We start from the raw sequence: 15,843 nt of genomic DNA on the forward strand, positions 1-15,843 counted from the left end.
CAAACAGAAAAACAAATTAGACAAGCGAACAAGTAAACCACTGCAGTTTATTGCTTTTTACAACCATCTTTTTACAACCATATTTGCTTTTTTTAACCATCACATGTAGTACTGTATAAAGAGCTCATCTGACAGAGCAGCCTTACAGGGTGAATAAAGCACAACAGAGGAGTGCATAGATTCGCTTCTGGTGTTCCCTTCCCTGCATGTTGCGTGTCAACTGGAGCCCTCAAACAGTGGCGGAAGACGTCCTTTAAAAAAAAAAAAAAAAAATCTTTTGTTTGCTCCCTGCAGGCTCAGGGGAACATGATTGTGTCAAGGATTAAACTGCTCTCTTCCAGGACACGACGGGAATAAAACAAAAACATCCATGATGGCCGACAACAGTGGGTCAATTTTCTCCATAGGAGGAGGAGACTAACAATCACAAACTAATACAAAAACCTTTTCTCCATCCCTCTTAAATGTTTTAAGGCATGTTAAAAGTCACTGATTGTACAGTTTGGGGCTTAGCGTCCCATGGTTGGCATGGTGACGGCAGGGCTCGTCACGGTGGCGTCCTCAGCCTTCCACTGTGACGTCACGGTCTTGATCTGGGTGTAGAACTGGATGCCCTACACGGAAAGACCACACCAATGTCAGCTAGCCTGTCTCAAACTACACTCCCTTCTTTATCACGGTTCATTGGTTCCAGACAAACTGCGATAAGTGAATTCAGTAGGCCCAAGTAGGAGTCAATATCAAAGTCAACTTAACCACTTCCACACAGAATGAGAGAACCCATCAACAGTTCCACAATAGAACTTCTCTTGCAATATTTTTTGACTAATAAAAGGCCAGCAGTCAAGCACCACACAGCCATTCCAACCATAATATAGCGAGTGATAACTGTATACAGTACACTTTTCAGCTTTTCCTTTATTATTATTATTTGAAAAGCTTTCCGACCTGCTTGCCGTAGAAGTTGGTGTCTCCTCTGAAGGAACCTCGGGAGCCCGTGAAGGAAAACATGGGCAGCGGCACAGGAATGGGGACGTTCACGCCAATCTGCACGAGCACATAGGCAGGTCCAAATTTATCATTGTAGACACAACAAAATGCATTGCCGCAGTCTCACCTGACCCACGTCCACCTCGTGCGTGTATCGGCGCGCTGTGGCGCCGTTGGAGGTGAAGATGGCGGTGCCGTTGCCGTAGGGGTTGCTGTTGATCAGCGCGACGGCCTCATCCAGGCTGTCGGCCTCCAGGACCACCAGCACCGGGCCGAAGATCTCCTCTTTGTAGCAAGTCATGTTTGTCTGTAGGACGAGAGGGAGATGGCATGGTGGAAAAATCATCTGGTACGGTGCAGGTACCAGGTGTCATACGGCAACACAAATGGACCCAAAAAGCAGTCGGCTGTGTACGTCGACAGCGACTGAACAAGCGGCCATGTTACCGTCACACCACCCAAGATGGTGGGTCCCACAAAGTTGCCGTTTTCGTATCCTTTGACATTGACGTTCCTCCCGTCCAGCAGCAGCTTGGCCCCCTCGTTCACGCCGCTCTGGATCAGAGACTCCACCCGTTTCTTGGCCTCAGGAGAGATCAGCGGTCCCACGTCGGCGCCGGGCTGATCGCCTTCACAGAAAGACACACGCTTTGGCTGAGCTGAAAGCCCGACGTATTGACTGTCGGCCAGTGTTTGTGATGGCAATCACCTGCGTTGACGCGCAACGATTTGGAGCGCTCCACCAGCTCGGGCAGCCACTCGCGAGACTCGCCCACAAAAATGGCGGTGGACAGCGCCATGCAGCGCTGGCCCGCCGCTCCAAAGGCGGCGCCCACCAGCTGGTTGATGGTGTTCTCTTTGTTGGCGTCCGGCATCACCACGCCGTGGTTCTTGGCGCCCTGCAAAACGCAGAATAGAGTCTTCATGCGACATTGCCAGGCTGGTAAAAAAGCAGACCTCCGCCAAGGCTTCTGAAACATTTGTCAAATAAAATTGAATAACGCGCAGGAGAGGTTTGCCATTTCTCATTCCATTTCCAACATCAAGCCTATGAAAATAAAACCACAAAGGTCTGGAACCATTTCAGTGGATTATAGATGAAATATACACTGTATAATTCATGCAAACACAAATCATTGTGTCTACATGAATATTATTCAAATGTTTTTTATACTTATTATGACATGATGTACAGCAAAGCTGTCAGCCCACAGCTGTTTTTTTATTGGACCGTATCGTTCAGCAAGGGAAATGGTTTGTTTTTTAATCTGCAGAAATCAAACTATTAAGAGAAAATCTAACAACAAAGAGTTGTAATGTATGAGAACAAATAACGTCATTTTAGCTGAAATATTAAATAATACATTTAAAATTTGGGGAAAATGAGGTTCTAATGTTACAAGAATAAAGTTAAAATATGGAAATAGTCAAAATTTACAAGAAGTTGTGAAAGTATCTGGAGAAAAAAGTCACAATTTGATGAGAATAAACTCATAATATCAGGAGGAAAAATGTCATTTTACTACTGTAGAATTCATTCATTCATTTTCTACCGCTTTTTCCTCATGAGGGTGCTGGAGCCTATCCCAGCTGTCTTCGGGCGAGAGGCGGGGTACACCCTGGACTGGTCGCCAGCCAATCACAGGGCACATATGGACAAACAACCATTCACACTCACATTCATACCTATGGACAATTTGAAGTCGCCAATTAACCTAGCATGTTTTTGGAATGTGGGAGGAAACCGGAGTACCCGGAGAAAACCCACACATGCACGGGGAGAACATGCAAACTCCACACAGAGATGGCCGAGGGTGGGGTGTAGAATTCATAAAAATAAAATGTTTTTTTTTTTAAAGTTACGATGAGAAACAAAAAATGAAACATTTTGCTAAATTAGGTTGAAGAAAAAGTCATGGTGGGGGTAGAGCGGTATTATTATGGGAATAATATGACTGATAATAAGAAACGGAGCTGATGGAGAGCCACTGCGGAGAACATTACCATGTTGGACTGCACCCTCTTGCCGTTCTTGGAGCCCCTCTCGTAGATGTACTCTCCTGCCTGGTTGGAGCCCACAAAGCTGATTGCTTTGATGGCAGGATGGTCGCAGATGAAGTTGACCGCTGTGGAAAGGTCAAGATACATTTAAAAAAAAAAACAATCGAAAGCCACGGATGCAGAAGATGGCGGACTTGCCGGCGTGCTGGCCGTGGATGATGTTGAGCGTGCCGTCGGGCGCCCCGGCGTCCTGCAGCATCTTGGCCAGCAGCATGGTGCATCCGGGCACACGCTCCGAGGGCTTCATCAGGTAGGTGTTGCCGCACACCATGCCGATGGGGAACATCCACAGCGGGATCATGGCCGGGAAGTTGAAGGGGGCGATGCCGGCGCAGACGCCGATGGGCAGCCGGTAGGTGTACGTGTCCATGTCCTTGGTGATGGACGGCAGCGTCTCGCCCAGCATCAGCGACGTGATGCTGCAGGCGTGCTCCACCACCTCTGTGAGGCGGGGGGGTGGACACAGAAAATGAAGACATAAAAAAAAAATTTAACTTTACTCTATTAAATACGCACCTTTCCTGCTTTATGAGCATGTTGGATGAAACTATATGATCAGTAACTTATATGTATGATACACACGGTGTATGAAAGACATTTCCACAACAAAGCGGGCTCTCCATTCCCTTTCAGTGACTTGGGAAAAGTTAACGGCGGTGGCGTGCCAGTAAATCCCGCGCTGGCAGCACAACTGCGCGCTTCGCCTGCCTCGCCGCTGATAACCATGATTTTGGCCAGCAACGTCTGCACAAAGCCACACGTTGGAGCATCGTCTGGCGCTAATAACCCGGATTGATGTCCGTTCTTTGCAAACGGGCGCCGCGGCACTTCATTCCTCAACAGAGGTTGGCGCACAGATACCGCCGCCGCCGTGGCGGAGCGATGAGGGAGGCGAGAAATAGTGGCAGAAGTGCTTGACAGGAAGGAACGCCGGTGCTAAAAACATGAAACGCTCTCCTATCTGTATTGGAATGTCGTTTGGAGCTCGGCATGACAGTTCAGGCAAAACAGAAAAAAAAACAATCACATTTGGTTTGGTTGCTTTCCTTCATCAAATGACAAAAATCCTACTTTTCCAAAAACAATAGCTTTTTCTCAGGGGCAGCCATCCCACAGTATTACTGTTTTATTCATTTTAGTTGTTTAACTATTTTAAGGGCGGCACGGTGGTCGAGTGGTTAGTGCGCAGACCTCACAGCTAGGAGACGAGGGTTCAATCCCACCCTCGGCCATCTCTGTGTGGAGTTTGCATGTTCACCCCGTGCATGCGTGGGTTTTCTCCGGGTACTCCAGTTTCCTCCCACATTCCAAAAACATGCTAGGTTAATTGGCGACTCCAAAATGAATGTGAGTGTGAATGGTTGTTTGTCTATATGTGCCCTGTGGCAACCAGTTCAGGGTGTACCCAGCCTCTCACCCCAAAGACAGCTGGGATAGGCTCCAGCACCCCCGCGACCCTCGTGAGGAAAAGCGGTAGAACCATTTTGAACCATTTTAAGCGCTTATTTTTTTAATATTCTAAAATACATATTTGTATTTATGTCATATATTTATATCAAAGGTTGCACAATGATGAGTGGTTAGCGTATAGACCACACAGCTAGGAAACCTGGATTTGATTGATGCCTCCCCCCGGGCATCTCTGTGTGGAGTTTGCTTTTCTTCGGAACACAAGCTGGGATAGGCTCCAGCATACCCTGACCCTAGTGAGGATAAGCGGCATAGAAAATGGATGGATATAAAATATCCAAAAGACACAATCGTGACAGAGGTTCTTGTTCGTGTCTCGCCCAAAGACAGCTGGGATAGGCTCCAGCACCCCTGCGACCCTTGTGAGGAAAAGCGGTAGAAAATGAATTAACTATTTTAAGTTATTATTTTTTTATATTCTAAAATACATATTTGAATTTATGTCATATATTTATATCAAAGGCTGCACAATGATGAGTGGTTAGCATGCAGGCCACACAGCAGACCACACATGTGCTTTCAATGAAAGTTTGTTGGAATATGAAAAAAAATATGAAATGAAGATGCTGCTTATGAAAAGGTGAGCTATCATTATGAGGTGATTATAGACGAATATGGTTTCCCATCCCCTGTGGCCCTAAGTGAATAGCCGTTTGACACCCCCGGCTTAGCATATACTAGCCTACAATGGATTGATTTGTACCATCTTTAAAAAGGCAGCAAATGAATACAAATGTGTGTTTATTCTGGATTTCCTTGACTTTGAAGCCCCAAGAAGTTACCGAGTCGCCCCACCCAGACGACCGCCAGCGGGCTTTCTGCTCCTGTCATCACAAACACAGAGCCAGGGTGAAATTGTTGTTTTTATCGCGGCCCATTAACTAGCTGCTGGCCAGCAGCGATCAATCCCAAAGAGGCACATAAACCTCCCTGGGACGACGCTGGAGGCCTCCGCTCTTCTGTCTGCTCGTCTTTACTGGAAAGGCATCAATCCAGCGAAAGAAGAAATAACTCGGCTGGATGTTCACGAGGTAGCGAGGAAAAATGTTATTGCAGGGGATTCTTTCAAAAATGTTTACAAGTCTTTTCTATGTTTCCATACATTTCTATCGACCATTTAACCTCGTCAATACCGCATTCACATTAATAATAATACACTGCCGTCAATGCATAACAACTGGCCAATCCACTTGCTATTTATGCTTTTTTATTATTTATTGTTGACTGAAATATGTATAGTCAAGTATGATACATTTTAATTCAACTCTACTTCACAATTAATCCCACTTCCTTTTGGGATTGTACTATTCCCCCACTGCCATCCTTCCTGCAGCTTCAACATGACCATAGAGTATGCAGAAATCCCAGCGCCATCTTATTGCTCTGGCACGCACTTGACAGCCTTCGGAAGAGTTACCATGGGGGAAGACATGGAGATGAGATGTTTTTTTTTAACCGTCCAATAGAGGGAAAATGTGTTTCTAGTAAGGGTGTCACAAGATCTTGGAAGATTTCTTACTGGGGAAAAAAACTAGTCTCGTGGGCCCTCGGGCCTGAGATGAGAGTAAATAATGATATCACACAAAAATTAAAATGGACTTGATCATGTTGCCCCGTGTTCGCCACACCTCCAAAATCTTGTCTCTTTGATAGGATGTAGCGTGTATAACAGGGAATAATAATATATATAATACATACCGCATATCTATGTATGTATATTATAATGTATAACATATTGCATTACTGGGGCTGCACGGCGGTCGAGTGGTTAGCGCGCAGACCAGGGTTCAATTCCACTCTCTGTGTGGAGTTTGCATGTTCTCCCCGTGCACTCATGGATTTTTTCCGGGTACTCCGGTTTCCTCCCACATTCCAAAAACATGCTAGGTTAATTGGCGAGTCCAAGTTGTCCATACGTATGAATGTGAGTGTGAATGGTTGTTTGTCTATATGTGCCCTGTGATTGGCTGGCGACCAGTCCAGGGCGTACCCCGCCTCTCGCCCGAAAACAGCTGGGATAGGCTCCAGCACCCCCCACGACCCTCATGAGGATAAGCGGTAGAAAATGAATGAATGAGTGAATATTGCATTACTTGCTTCAGTGCTCCATAGTCATAAAAAGGCAAAGTATTACATTGAGGTATAATATACTGTACAGTATGTATGAACAGGACTGGGAGTAAATACGTTTGTCTTCATCTCACTCCTTTTCTAGCTCAATTATATACAGTATAATTATTTTTGTATGGCTTAAAATGAAGAAGCAATCAATGAATATTACTTACGGAGTCCTCTGAATACGTCGCCTTCAGCATCTGCGAGGGTCTTGCCTTGTTCCAGCGTGATCATCTTGGCCAGCTCTTTCTAAAAAGGAGCAGAGGATGTATACACCAAGAGTAGAGTAGGCTGCTGTAACGTGATAAGTAACGTGATAAGTAACGTGATAAGTAACGTGATAAGTAACGTCATAAGTAACGTCATAAGTAACGTCATAAGTAACGTCATAAGTAACGTGATAAATCTTACAATGTTGTCCTTGATGAGCTGCTGGTAGCGCAGGAAGATCTGCTGCCGGCTCAGGATGGAGGTCTCGGACCAGGACCGGAAGGCTCTGGAGCAGGAATCTGCGGCCGCCAGCATCTCGGTCTGGGTTGCTTTGGGAACCCGGCCCACCACCTCATTTGTGGCCTGAAGTGCAGATGGAGAGCAGACAGACACGCTGGCGAGGAGCAGTCATTACTTAGGATTACGGCACGTACTCTAATGCATTCACATCGATGGTGAAATGCATGTTTTTGTCCTTTTACAATGCTGTAAAGGTGTCTGTTTGCATTCGGCATGTCTTTACGAGCTATCGTAACCTTGCTGGAGACATCGCTGCTTGAACTACAGCCAGAATGAAACTCGCATGGCCTCAGATGCCTTTTTTTTTGCTCATTTATCGCTCTCAAATATTCATTTTTATGGCACGCAAAAGCTAACTCTGTTGTTATTATCAGGCAGCGCGCACAGCATCTATAAATACTCACTGGGTTGTGAATGTCGAGCCATTCCGAGGTGTTGGACTCCACAAACTTGCCATCGATGAAGAGCTTGGTGGTGGGCTGCAATGTCACACGTTACACGTGCATTCATTAGCATACTGTATGTTTCTTATTGTAGGCTGAAGCGGATCATAACAACTGCTGTCCACGCACGATATGTGTTCAAAACAAAGGTGTTTGTTTTTAAAATGTAGCTTTTGAAAAAAAAAATCCAGTTTCACTGTTTGTGCATGGACAGGTTAAACAGCTTTTTTGGTTTGGATAAATGTTCTCCCCAATTTATGCATGCTTGGATTTTATTCAGGTACTCCACCTTCCACAAACAAGCATTTTAGGTGTACTGGAGACACTACTTGTCTTTGTAGGGTATCTATAATGCACACAATGGTACACAATATGGTATTAATATATGTCGGCCTACTATATGGATCAAGTGTCTCAGAAAAGAAACATTTAACTGCAATTACCAAAACAATAACAACATGCTGTTTGCACCCAAGCACATTCCATTGAAATAAAGCTTAATATGACACATTTCTTATGTTATTGCTGTGGGAAAAGTGCGTTGTTGAAGTGTAGCAACGTGTAACGTGACGTGAAGGCCTCTCACGTTGACGTCCAGTGTGACGTTCTGATGTTTGGTGACTTATAAAAGCTTCACGGTGAGCTCTTACCACTGAGGAGTAACACATACGGCCCAGCTGCAGCGGGGTCTGCAAGGAATCAAACATAAAAGTTATTTAGTTTGGCGTTAGATTATGCATTGCAAACAAATCCGGATTTAAGGGACCTAACTGGTGTTATACAAATATTAGCAAAATACCAGCAGCATGTCAAGCTAGGCTAACCGTGTAAGTCGTTAGCTTCAACCGTCTCGCCCAGAATGTCACGTTCCAATGTCTGCTTTACCTTGTTGTTCAGGACGGACCGGAGTATTGCTGCCATTGTGTGAAGTCAGGTCTTTTTTTAATAGCCCCGAAGCCCTTCAACCGACCCACCAGAGACCGTAGAAACCTGTCCCAACTTCCGCTGGCTGAAATATTAGGAATGGGTGGGCGGGGCATAAAGCTAACCTGCGATCTCTAAACCTTGGAGCGCTCAAAAATTAGCGGCCATCTTAGCTCCATGTGATTTGGTAGTCGGTAAAATCTGACAGGAAGTGGTTGGTCTAATCTCATATTTGAAGGCGGGACAGTCAATGTGAAAGCCAATAAGCAAACGGTATTCAGCAGCCGCCCTGTGTTCCAAACAGCTGATTGGTTGTTGACACAGACGCGAGGAGTACTTCTCAAGTTCAAACCTTTCGGGACGAATGCGTCAAAAATGATGCGAGGTCGTGCAGCAACGTCAAACTAGGCCAGTGGGGATTTTTGAAAATCGATTTTTACCACTAAAACTTGCCCTTTTTTTTTACAAGGGAAAGAAGCACAGAGGAACACTGAGTGGCCAAGTGCCAGTTTCCATGGCAACATGGATACAGGAAACATGGACTTTCTGAAGTGGACTTCTGAGGAGGTTGGAAGATGGATTGAGTCTATAGGATTTCCACAGTATAAAGTAAGTAGTAATAGTTAAGCAGAAACAAAGAATACAGTACTAATAAATTAATAAACTAATAAATAATTTCAATTATGTTTTTATGGCAGCCATGCTTCACTGAGAACTGCGTCACCGGCAGGAAGCTGATATTTGTGGATTGTGTCCGCATGCCAAGACTTGGAATCACAGATTTTAAAGACATGCAGGTAGTAAAACAAAACACCAAAAAAACAGAAGGATCTGCTTTCTGTTTGATTCCCCTTCCTTCAGAGGCGATAACGTTCCAAACCATAATGAAAGAAGTTTTAAAGAGGCTGAGCGGCGCATTACAAGTGTGGCCATCTGCTTCTCCAACACTTGTTCTTTAGCTGTGCCTTCATTTGAATGAACAGTTGACAGCGCACACATTAAAGCAGATGACTCACACACATAATTAGCTTCCACTTACACAATGGATAACATCTTGATGAACCGTAGCGCTCGTGGATCCAAAACACGTTCCCTCCTATGGTGGCCTCAGTTTAGTCAACTGCAGAAAGTGACAGTCGTCTACTGAGTGTACGCATTCTTTTATCATATTTTTGTCAATTTTTTTCCACAAATAATTGGATGTAAATATGTCACTTTGCCTGATGCTCTGTGCTTTGAAGGCACTGCTTATGTTAAAAATATCTACATGATACATGGTGGTATCACATTGCAGTAACTGTAATAACAGACACCAAGTGGCAGCGCTTGCAAAAAAAAAGTGGCGTCTATTTGGGGTGCGTTCTCGATTAGAGAGAACTATTTGAAGAAAATCCGATCATACCGCTGACATTTTCATTAAAAGTAAGTAATTGCAAACACCCCAAGTTGCACCACTTGTTTTATTCTTGAGAGTAAAAAAAGATGGCATCTATTTAGGGTGCAGCATCCGTTGGAGCAGAGATCACTACCTGAAAAAAAATACACTAATACTTCTGGCATTATTTGCATCCAAACAGAACACTATATTCCCAAGTCATTCCAGACACCTATGGTGACACTTGTGTTTTGTTCTTGAAAGTAAAAATGTGTCTATTTGAGGTGCGGCATCCACTGGAGTTGAAATTATGACATTGTTTTCACAGAAACCAAGCATTATCTTTGTAGGTGATTAGAGATGCCCTGTTGTGCTGCTTGTTGTGTCCTATACAGTAAAAAGATGGCGTCTATTTGAGGTGCGGCATCCACTGGAGTTGAAATTATGACATTGTTTTCACAGAAACCAAGCATTATCTTTGTAGGTGATTAGAGATGCCTCATTGTGCTGCTTGTTGTGTCCTAGAGAGTAAAAAGATGGCGTCTATTGGAGGTGCGGCATCCACTGGAGCTGAAATTATGACATTGTTTTCACAGAAACCAAACATTATCTTTGTAGGTGATTACAGATGCCCAGTTGTGCTGCTTGTTGTGTCCTAGAGAGTAAAAAGATGGCATCTATTGGAGGCACGGCATCCAGTGGAGCTGAAATTAAGAATTGTTTTCACAGAAACCAAGCATTATCTTTGTAGGTGATTAAAGATACCTCATTGTGCTGCTTGTTGTGTCCTAAAGAGTAAAAAGATGGCATCTATTGGAGGTGCGGCATCCACTGGAGTTGAAATTATGACATTGTTTTCACAGAAACCAAGCATTATCTTTGTAGGTGATTAGACATGCCTCATTGTGCTGCTTGTTGTGTCCTAGAGAGTAAAAAGATGGCGTCTATTGGAGGTGCGGCAACCACTGGAGTTGAAATTATGACATTGTTTTCACAGAAACCAATTATTATCTTTGTAGGTGATTAAAGATGCCCTGTTGTGCTGCTTGTTGTGTCCTAGAGAGTAAAAAGATGGCATCTATTGGAGGTGCGGCATCCACTGGAGTTGAAATTATGACATTGTTTTCACAGAAACCAAGCATTGTCTTTGTAGGTGATTAGAGATACCCTGTTGTGCTGCTTGTTGTGTCCTAGAGAGTAAAAAGATGGCGTCTATTGGAGGTGCGGTGTTTAACACCACTATTTGAGGAAATCGCGGATATGTATCTCTCAGCTGAGACGTGAATGGAGTGTGCAGGTGTGCCTAATGAAGTGTCCAGAGTGCTACATGGAGATGGATGACGGCGCTCTCGAGTGGGCAGCGTGTAGGTAGAGGAGACGCCGAATCCAGAGCGCTGCTGGTGCCAACTCTGGCATATATCTCAAAGAGAACTAGCGCCGACATTGACGAGTGTAGCATTGCAGCATCCAGAAATAATCCAGCGAGAAGGAGCATCGCATACGTTCCATTTATGCTGGCTTTTTCGCCTTTTATCGTTCTCGGAAACGACAACTAAATGAGCTTGCTGTGGAAAAACATCAAAGTGGAGGCAAGCGTAGCCGCACTTCGTATTTATCTCAAAAGTGGAGATTGACTCAACTCTCGGCGGTGCAACGGAACAAAAGTGAAGATAGAGTATGAGCTCACAGGACTTCCTCTCCACCCCCCCGCTGTGCACCTCTGCAGGCCATCTCCGCTCGTGTACGCCAGCTGCTGGGCATCACAGAGGCCGTGTGGAGTCGCAGCATCGCCGACCCGCCGCGAGATAACATGGGCCTCTTCCTGGAGATGAAGAGCCGCACGGGCGTCAAGTCGGACCAGTTCACCTATCAACAGCTCCTGGAAGACATCTGCCACTGACGAGACAAAATCCGCCGTGTGCTAGAGTGACAAAGCGGTGGAAAGCGGGATGTGTCAATGCAATTTTCATGCCGCCAACTGTCTCGGTGACTCACTGGCATTGCGGGCCCTGACATTCACACTTCCCACCTGCTGAGCACTGGCATGCTGGTACAAAATACATCTATTAGAAAATGCTGTCTCATCAAATACACGGAATATTCATCTCAATAAACACCCACTTAAGTATCAGCTGTGTCTTTATCATGGCGTCAGTTTTTCACCATCGCTTTTCTTTCTGCTCCCTCCTTTGTCGGATTTGGCGGCGCACCCATCAAAGACACTATAACTGTTTTTCAGCCTCGTGACTCTGCATCTGGGGTCCAGGCCTACACAGCACATAACACTAATCACTGGATATCACTGGACTCCAAAGATGTTAAATGTCAAGGGCGCACAAACAGAACACCATCCCAGTGGCAGGCCCATCGTACCCTGAAGGGGACAATATATCTGCACTGATAGCCGCTTATACCTTATCCAAGATCAAAATGTGAGTAGGGATCTTTCTAAACTGTAAAGGTCAGGTATTTAAAAAAAAAAAAAAAGCCTTTTAGAGAGTAACCGCTGGGGCCGGGGCGGCACACTGCAGAGTGGTGAGACTGGAAAAAAAACATGCAGGGACAAACATGGACTACTAGCAACTAGGTCAATGGTAAAACTTGAAAAACAATACAGTAGGGCAAAAAGAGGTAGTTTTCATACATTTAGGTGTCATGCGTTTAGGTTTCATACGTGTAGGTTTCATGTGTTTAGGTTTCATACGTTTAGGTTTCATGCGTTTAGGTTTCATGCGTTTAGGTTTCATACGTGTAGGTTTCATGTGTTTAGGTTTCATACGTGTAGGTTTCATGTGTTTAGGTTTCATACGTGTAGGTTTCATATGTTTAGGTTTCATACGTGTAGGTTTCATGCGTTTAGGTTTCATGCGTTTAGGTTTCATACGTTTAGTTTTCATGCATTTAGGTTTCATACATGTAGGTTTCATACATGCAGGTTTCATACGTGCAGGTTTCATACGTGCAGGTTTCATTCGTTTAGGTTTTATACGTGTAGGTTTCATACGTGTAGGTTTCATACATGGAGGTTTCATACGTTTAGGTTTCATGCGTTTAGGTTTCATGCGTTGAGGTTTCATACGTGTAGGTTTCATACGTTTAGGTTTCATACGTTTAGGTTTCATACGTGTAGGTTTCATACGAGTAGGTTTCATACGTGTAGGTTACATATGTGTAGGTTTCATACGAGTAGGTTTCATACATGTAGGTTTCATACGTGAATGTTTAATATGTGTAGGTTTCATATGTTTAGGTTTCATACGTGTCGGTTTCATGCGTTTAGGTTTCATGCGTTTAGGTTTCATGCATTTAGGTTTCATACGTGTAGGTTTCATACATGCAGGTTTCATACGTGCAGGTTTCATACGTGCAGGTTTCATACGTTTAGTTTTCATGCATTTAGGTTTCATACATGTAGGTTTCATACATGCAGGTTTCATACGTGCAGGTTTCATACGTTTAGGTTTCATTCATTTAGGTTTCATACGTGTAGGTTTCATACGTGTAGGTTTCATACATGGAGGTTTCATACGTTTAGGTTTCATGCGTTTAGGTTTCATGCGTTGAGGTTTCATACGTGTAGGTTTCATACGTTTAGGTTTCATACGTTTAGGTTTCATACGTGTAGGTTTCATACTTGTAGGTTTCATATGTGTAGGTTTCATACGAGTAGGTTTCATACGTGTAGGTTTCATACATGAATGTTTAATACGTGTAGGTTTCATATGTTTAGGTTTCATACGTGTAGGTTTCATGCGTTTCGGTTTCATGCGTTTAGGTTTCATACGTTTAGTTTTCATGCATTTAGGTTTCATACATGTAGGTTTCATACATGCAGGTTTCATACGTGCAGGTTTCATACGTTTAGTTTTCATGCATTTAGGTTTCATACATGTAGGTTTCATACATGCAGGTTTCATACGTTTAGTTTTCATACGTTTAGGTTTCATACGTGTAGGTTTCATACATGGAGGTTTCATACGTTTAGGTTTCATGCGTTTAGGTTTCATGCGTTTAGGTTTCATACGTGTAGGTTTCATACGTTTAGGTTTCATACGTGTAGGTTTCATACTTGTAGGTTTCATACGTGTAGGTTTCATACATGTAGGTTTCATACGTGCAGGTTTCATCCGCGCAGGTTTCATACGTTTAGTTTTCATACGTTTAGGGTTCATACGTTTAGGTTTCATACATGGAGGTTTTATACGTTTAGTTTTCATGTGTTTAGGTTTCATACATGTAGGTTTCATACTTGTAGGTTTCATACGTGTAGGTTTCATATGTTTAGGTTTCATACGTGTAGGTTTCATACGTGTAGGTTTCATACGTGTAGGTTTCATATGTGTAGGTTTCATACGTGTAGGTTTCATACGTGTAGGTTTCATACGTTTAGGTTTCATATGTTTAGGTTTCATATGTTTAGGTTTCATACGTGTAGGTTTCATACTTGTAGGTTTCATACGTTTAGGTTTCATACGTGTAGGTTTCATACTTGTAGGTTTCATATGTGTAGGTTTCATACGTGTAGGTTTCATACGTTTAGGTTTCATACGTTTAGGTTTCATACTGTACATTTTGGGGTCATAGATTTCGGTTTCTTAGGCTTCCATCGGATTGTTTGGCTGGTGGAGAATAACTAAACTGGTTCTTTCCAGTCGTATGCATCACATCAAATTCTAATAATCTCCAAATGTTTTACAAGATTTCTCAAAACTATGGCATCTGAAAGACATTACAGTCCCAGGTTTTGTACATTTTGTTCATTGTAGTCTTGTTTTTAATGATTATTAATACAACACAACCATCGCTAGTCCCTGTTGACCTGTTTCATCTGGTTTGCATGGACATCCCACCTCAGCTGCTATTCCAACATCAATATCTTCTTGTCATGCTCGCATTGTCCTGTAATAGGACGCTCTTCATGTCCAAAGGTCATACATTCAGCAAATGATGGCTAGCAAGGCGAAGCTAGCATACGCTACATAGAGACTCAAGCACATCGGTGAAATTCCTCCGTCACTTGACAACCCCTACAGGTCGGGCTGTAATCCCAGTGCAGTACCTAATGAAGCGTCCAGAGAGTATGGAAATTGAAGAGCTGACCTTATTGATCGGCCGCATGACTTGTGACCCAGTCAAAACTATTGATTAGGAATAGAAAGGAGTAGGAAGAAGCAGAGTTGACAAACAGAAGTTAGACCGCCCACTACTCCGAAAGACCATGGTTTCCAACAACCCACTACCACAACCCACGGGTCCGTAACATGAATTACGTCATTCGGGCGAGAGGCGAATGACGTAGACAAACAACCATTCACACTCACATTCATACCTATGGACAATTTGGAGTCGCCAATTAACCTAGCATGTTTTTGGAATGTGGGATGAAACCGGAGTACCCGGAGAAAACCCACGCATGCACGGGGAGAACATGCAAACTCCACACAGAGATGGCCGAGGGTGGAATTGAACCCTGGTCTCCTCGCTGTGAGGTCTGCGCGCTAACCACTAGACCGCCGTGCCACCTATTATATAATATTGAAAGTTCTATTGTGGAACTGTTGATGGGTTCTCTCATTATGTGTGGAAGTGGTTAAGTTGGCTTTGTCGTTCTTCCCCACTCCGTTTTAAACACTTGAAGTTCAGAATAAATTCATTGGAGAGGCCAACTGGTTAGTTTGCTAGCTTGCCATGCTAACAGCGGCTGCCTTTTGTCCCTGCAGTTATTTTTTTTAAGCAGAAAACACGCTTCCTTGTTAGCAAGCTATCGCTAAATCGCTCGTCTATGATGTGATTAGCAGATGACTGGACACAAAACAGGTTTTTGTGTAGAAATGATGAATGAAAGGCATACATGAAGACTTGATGTGACTTTGGCCTTCACTGAAGACCCGATTGTTCCCCCATGTGGCTTCCTGTTCTTCAGTCAAGTAGGCACATGCATCCCTTTCATTCCCC

General features: G+C 43.9%; 2 protein-coding genes and 1 long non-coding RNA gene across 4 annotated transcripts in view; 1 reads left to right on the plus strand and 2 right to left on the minus strand.

The window, feature by feature from the left end:
* Positions 1 to 27: 27 nt before the first annotated feature.
* LOC131107613 (methylmalonate-semialdehyde/malonate-semialdehyde dehydrogenase [acylating], mitochondrial-like) lies at positions 28 to 8,634 on the minus strand. The gene is made up of 12 exons (XM_058057809.2): positions 8,475 to 8,634; positions 8,240 to 8,278; positions 7,551 to 7,625; positions 7,048 to 7,209; positions 6,807 to 6,885; positions 3,190 to 3,492; positions 2,995 to 3,116; positions 1,700 to 1,889; positions 1,438 to 1,619; positions 1,118 to 1,297; positions 949 to 1,047; positions 28 to 614 (listed from the first exon to the last, which is right to left on the minus strand). Exons 1-12 carry the CDS (start codon positions 8,508 to 8,510, stop codon positions 510 to 512), a joined length of 1,572 nt encoding a protein of 523 aa, XP_057913792.2. The 5' UTR covers positions 8,511 to 8,634; the 3' UTR covers positions 28 to 509.
* LOC131107620 (sterile alpha motif domain-containing protein 15-like) lies at positions 8,232 to 12,008 on the plus strand. 2 transcript variants are annotated; one of them, XM_078798827.1, is made up of 4 exons: positions 8,232 to 8,300; positions 8,983 to 9,122; positions 9,212 to 9,310; positions 11,615 to 12,008. In XM_078798827.1, the coding sequence occupies exons 2-4, from the start codon at positions 9,036 to 9,038 to the stop codon at positions 11,786 to 11,788; spliced, it is 360 nt and encodes a 119-aa protein (XP_078654953.1). In that variant the 5' UTR covers positions 8,232 to 8,300; positions 8,983 to 9,035; the 3' UTR covers positions 11,789 to 12,008. The 2 variants fall into 2 exon arrangements, with proteins under 2 accessions (XP_078654953.1, XP_078654952.1); XM_078798826.1 differs by lacking the exon at positions 8,232 to 8,300 and adding an exon at positions 8,349 to 8,416.
* The window catches only part of LOC131107622 (uncharacterized), a 32,490-nt gene continuing 28,165 nt past the window's right edge, over positions 11,519 to 15,843 (minus strand). Inside the window, exon 3 of the long non-coding RNA XR_009120283.2 lies at positions 11,519 to 11,784. This is a non-coding gene — a long non-coding RNA (uncharacterized LOC131107622). The remainder of the gene's footprint in view (positions 11,785 to 15,843) is intronic.

The sequence above is a fragment of the Doryrhamphus excisus genome, linkage group LG19 (genome assembly GCF_037039965.1).
Source record: "Doryrhamphus excisus strain RoL-2023G ecotype Guam linkage group LG19, RoL_Dexc_Guam_v1.1, whole genome shotgun sequence".
Taxonomy (NCBI): domain Eukaryota; kingdom Metazoa; phylum Chordata; class Actinopteri; order Syngnathiformes; family Syngnathidae; genus Doryrhamphus; species Doryrhamphus excisus.